This window comes from Empidonax traillii, unplaced genomic scaffold (assembly GCF_003031625.1).
Source record: "Empidonax traillii isolate 1590-97213 ecotype Southwest subspecies unplaced genomic scaffold, ASM303162v1 scaffold2224:size42161, whole genome shotgun sequence".
NCBI classification, from domain to species: domain Eukaryota; kingdom Metazoa; phylum Chordata; class Aves; order Passeriformes; family Tyrannidae; genus Empidonax; species Empidonax traillii.
In genome coordinates this window covers 1-5,851 of record NW_020957417.1, presented here as the reverse complement: position 1 = coordinate 5,851, position 5,851 = coordinate 1, and the positions used below count along the sequence as shown (strand labels likewise).

Genomic DNA, 5,851 nt, shown 5'->3' with positions numbered 1-5,851 from the left:
TATGTGATCACGTTTTCATTTCACGTAGTAGCACATCATTTTATATTATGTTATATTGCACTACATTATTATATATTGCCACATTATACTGCATTGCATTATATATATTACATATTACATTATATCTATTATATAAATTACATTATATTACATTACATAAATTACATTATATTACATTACATTATACTACATTATATTATATCGCGTTACATTATATTATATTACATATCTTATATATTTTGTATTATATATTACATATTATATTATATATAACATTTGTATTTTATTACATTGCACTACATTACATTGTATATATTATTTATATTATATTCCATTACATTATACTACATTATTTTATATTGCATTACATTATATTGCATTAAATGTAGTATTTATATTACATCATCTTACATTATATATTTTATATGATATATTACATTATATTACATTCTATTATATATAACTTTTATATTATATTATATTATATTACATTATATATATTATTTATATTGCATATCTTACATTATATACTTTGTATTGTATATTACATTATATGACATTATATTATATATAACATTTATATTACATTGCATAACATTACATTGTATATATTATTTATATTATATTGCATTACATTATACTACATTATTTTATATTGCATAACATTATATTACATTATACATAGTATTTATATTATATCATCTCACGTTATATATTTTATATGATATATTACATTATATTATATATAATATATTATATTACATTACATTATAGTACATTATTTTATATTGCATTACATTATATTACATTCTATTGCATTATATAATTTATATTACATATCTTACATTATATATTTTATATGATATAGTACATTATATGACATCATATTATATTATATATAACATTTTTATATTATATAACATTTATATTATACTACATTCTACTACATTATATATATTATTTTTATTATATTACATTATATGTAGTATTTATATTACATAATCTTACATATATTTTATATGATACATTCTGTTACATTACATTATATATAACATGTATATTATATTACATTCTATTACAATACGTTATGTATATTATTTCTATTACATTACATTGTACTACATTATTTTATATTGCATTACATTATATTACATTATATGTAGTATTTATATTATATTACATCATCTTACATTATAGATTTTATATGACATATCACATCATATTACATTATATATTATATTATATATTATTTATATTATATTACATTACAATATATCACATTATATGTATTATACACAGTATATTACATCGTATTACACTACATATTTTATATAATAATATATTACATTTTATTACATCACGTTACGTTATATATTTTATAAGGTAATATATTACATTATATTGCATCATATATATTATATACATTCTATTCCATTATATACATTATTTATATAATATTCCATTCTATTCCATCACATTACACTCTTTATTTTATATGATCATATATTCCATTCTATTCCATTCCATTCTATTTTTCTAATATAAAATTGTACATACACATATTTTATATACATATAAAATACATAATTACACTTATCAGACACATTCTATATATACCTATGATGATATTTATATAATATATAAATTATACTTATATATCACAATAACTTTCTAACTCCCAAGTCCTATCTAATGTTACATATAAATATATAATTCACTTCTGCATCAGGGGGGTTTTATCTATATATTTAATATATAGATATTTATATTTATATATATTTATAATACCTGTCTTTCCCAATATCTGGCTTTCTAATAATTTATATTCCCATATTTATGTGTAGCATTAGAAAATATATTATTTATATTCCATAAATTAACTATACAATCAAACATAATTATTTTTAATATTCTTATCTATAGTATATCTCATAATATTTAATACATAATTAATGTAACATTTAGATTTAGATTATTATAAATAATATCGACTATGGATAGATATATAATAATAAATAAATCATACAATTACTATGAGATATATAGATATGTAACAATATCTAATATAATCAATAAATATATATCATTTTTTAATATAAATAATATATATAACATATATTATATATATAATGATGCCCTTCTCAAATCTTCGTCCGTGAAGCCTAGCCATGATGATGAATAATAATATAATAATATAATATATATAAAATAATATATATAATATTATATATTAATGTACAGGTCATAGATATTGTTATATATAAACAAACACATAAATTTAATCATAATTAACCTGACAAATTAATTTAATTAAGCCAATCCCTTTGGAATCCAGGGGTTTTCCACACCCCGAGGTGTTCCTGGCAGGAAGGGAGGGATTTGGGATCCACCCCCCCCCTTTTCCCAAAGTCCCTCTGGGGTTGGGGGAATTCCAGAGCTGGATCCAGGATGGATCCAAGGGGATCCATGTTGAGAAACCTCAACAGGGTCAAGGAAGGGATTTGGGGTCATCCAAGAGTTTGGGGTGACCCTGGAGAGGATGGGATCAAATCCACCCTCCAGAGCTGGATCCCAGATGGATCCAAGGGGATCCACGTTGGGTGGGCTCCAGATCTGGGTGTCTCACGAGTCATTTCCATCAGACCCCTCCCACCCCATCCCTGCACATCCCCCAAAAACCATCCCAAAAAACTCTTGGATCCCAGGGATGAAGGGACAAGGAGATTGTCCCAAGGCCCCAGGTTTGGTTGGGACCCCAAAAAAATGTCCCTTGAGGGGTTGGAACTTCTCCAGAAGGTGCCACCAGGTCTCCAGAGCTTCTTCTGGGATGGTCCAGGAGGTTCCACCAGGACCCCAGGGCTGAGTGGATGGCCCAGGAGGTTCCACCAGGTCCCCGGGACTGTGGGATGGCCCAGGAGGTTCCACCAGGTCCCCAGGACTGTGGGATGGTCCAGGAGGTTCCACCAGGTCTCCAGGGATGAGGGAAAGGTCCAGAAGGTTCCACCAGGTCCCTTGTGCTCCTCAACCCCCACTGGGGATGGTGATGGGGGTAGGGATGATGGACATCCAAGGGGGGTCACAGGAGCCCCTCCAGGGCCTGGAGGTGACATCCCACCCACGCCCATCTTCTCTTGCAGGGGTGGCTATCAGCACTTACGCCAAGTACTGCTACAACAAACTCCAGAAGGCGGCTCTGACCGGGGCCAAGAAGGTACCCACCGGTGGGGTGGGCTTGGAGGAGGTTGGAGGGGGTGGTCATTCCACCCCCCCGGGTTGGGGAGGGGCTGCTGGAGGGTGGAAGGTGGGAAGGGTGGGGGAGTTTGGGAAGGAGTCACAGTCAGGATCGTCCAGAGGGGTTGGGGGCCTTCTGGGAATCTTCTGGAGAACTCCTGGAGACTTTCTGGGCACCTTCTAAAGATCACTTGGGCTGCTTCTGGAAACCTTCTAATGACCTTCTGGAGAGTTCCTGGGAACCTTCTGGAAAACTTCTGCAGACCTTCTGGAAACTTCCTAATGACATTCTGGGGACCTCCTGGGAACCTTCTGGAAACTTCCTAATGACCTTCTGGGAACCTTCTGGAAACTTCCTAATGACCTTCTGGAGAGTCCCTGGGAACCTTCTGGAAAACTTCTGCAGACCTTCTGGAGACCTTCTGAGAACCTTCTGGAAACTTCCTAATGACCTTCTGGGCACCTTCTGGGAACCTTCTGGAAACTTTCTGGAGACCTTCTGAAGACCTTTTAGGGACCTTCTGGGAGCTTTCTGAAGATCTTCTGAGGACCTTCTGGATCTGCTTCCAAATCAAGGTGGGGGATGGTGGGACTCACCAGTGTTGAGCTTTCCAGAAGAATCCCAAAGCTGTGGCTCCTCCTCCTCCTGGACAATCCACCGGTTTAGCTCCTCCAGCCTGGCCAGGATCCATTGGGATCATCTCCAGGGCTGGATCTGCTGCCAGATCAGGATGGTGGATGGTGGGACCATCTTGAGCTTTCCAGAAGAATCCACTCACCAGTGCTGAGCTTTCCAGAAGAATCCCAAGGCTGTGACTCCTCCTTCTGGACAATCCACTGGTGTAGCTTCTCTGGTGTGGAGGTGCCACCAGGATCCATTGGGATCTGCTGGATCTGCTTCCAGATCAAGATGGTGGGTGGTGGAAGCCACCAGTGTTGAGCTTTCCAAGAGCTTTCCAAGAGCTCTTTTCCAAAAGAATCCCAAGGCTGTGGATTCTCCTCCTGGACAACCCACTGGTGTAAATCCTCCAGTGTGGAGGTGCCACCAGGATCCATTGGGATCACCCCCAGGGCTGGATCTGCTTCCAGATCAGGATGGTGGGGGATGGTGGGACCCATCTGGAGACCTCGACCACCTCCACCTGTGGCTCCACCACAACCCTTGGTGGAGCTCTGGCTTGGGGGGTGGGGTGGTGGTGATGGGATGGAGGAGGACCCTCCCCACCCCATGGTGCCCCCTCCGGCGCCGGTGACCTCGCGGTGTCCCCCGGCAGGGCCTGAAGAAGCCGAACATCGAGGAGATCCGGCACGCCAAGAACGCCGTGTTCAACCCATCCATGTTTGGCAGCTCCCTGCAGGACATCATCCACCTGCAGAAGGAGCGCTACCCCGAGCGCCAGCTGCCCTGGGTGCAGACACGCCTGTCCGAGGAGGTCCTGGCGCTCAACGGTGACCAGACCGAGGGCATCTTCAGGTAAAGCCACCCCACGGCCACGGGGAGGCCTCGAGGGGGTGGTGACCTCGAGCTTCTGGTGGTGGAAGCCACAAATCACCTCCCCGTGGGGCAGCCACCCCATCCCCTGTGCCCTTGGGGTGTCCTTCTCTGGTGGCCACCTGGAGCTTCTCCTGGTGGAAGCCACAAATCACCTCCCTGTGGGGTGTCCTCCTCCTCCTTCCCTGTGTCCTTCTCTGGGGGTCACCCCGAGGTGGTGACTTCTCATGGTGGAAGGCACAAATCACCCCCCTGTGGGGCAGCCACCCCTTTCCCTGTGTCCTTGGGGTGTCCTTCTCCTCCCGTGGGTGACCCTGAGGTGGTGGCAACTCAGGGCTTCTGGTGGTGGAAGGCACGAATCACCTCCTTGTGGGGTGTTCTCCTCGTCCTTCCCTGGTGTTCTTCTCCAGGGAGTCACCCCGAGGTGGTGACCTGGAGCTTCTGGTTGTGGAAGGCACAAATCACCTCCTTGTGGGGTGTCCTCCTCCTCCCCTGTGTCCTTCTCCAGGGGGTCACCATGAGGTGGTGGCGACTCAGAGCTTCTCCTGGTGGAAGCCATGAATCACCTCTCTATGGAGCAGCCACCCCATTCCCTGTGTCCTCAGGGTGTCCTTCTCCTCCAGTGGGTGACCCCAAGGTGGTGACAACCCAGAGCTTCTCCTGGTGGAAGCCGCTTCCCCCCCCAGGACCTCTCCTCGCTCTGAGGCCACCGTGGCTTCTCCACTGGCCTCGTGTTGAGGTCTCGGTGGCCTCACCCAGCTCCCAGAACGGCTCCACTCCCCGTGAGCACCCAGGGGTGCTGAGCGGGTGGGTCCCCCCCTGTCCCCCTGCAGGGTCCCCGGGGACATCGACGAGGTCAACGCCCTCAAGCTGCAGGTGGACCAGTGGAAGATCCCAACGGGCTTGGAGGACCCCCACGTTCCTGGTAGGGACCTCGGGGGGACGGTGGGGGCTCAGGAACCACCCCCCAGGTGTCCCCTGTCCCACATCTTCTCCTTCCCCACCTCCCTGTGGATCCACCTGCTCCTGTGTTCCCTGTCCCACACCTTCTCCTTTCTGACCTCCCTGTGGATCCACCTGCTCCTGTGTCCCACTCCACAGCTGTCCTGTGTCCCACACCTCCTTCCT

The 5,851-nt window shown here is 42.4% G+C and overlaps 1 protein-coding gene across 1 annotated transcript in view; it reads left to right on the top strand.

The window, feature by feature from the left end:
• ARHGAP39 (Rho GTPase activating protein 39) overlaps positions 1-5,648 on the top strand; it is a gene marked incomplete at both ends in the record, with an annotated part of 25,490 nt that extends 19,842 nt beyond the window's left edge. Inside the window, 3 exons of the mRNA XM_027909572.1 lie at positions 3,138-3,211; positions 4,506-4,705; positions 5,557-5,648. Of these exons, the coding sequence (XP_027765373.1) occupies positions 3,138-3,211; positions 4,506-4,705; positions 5,557-5,648 (366 nt within the window). The remainder of the gene's footprint in view (positions 1-3,137; positions 3,212-4,505; positions 4,706-5,556) is intronic.
• Positions 5,649-5,851: the final 203 nt, after the last annotated feature.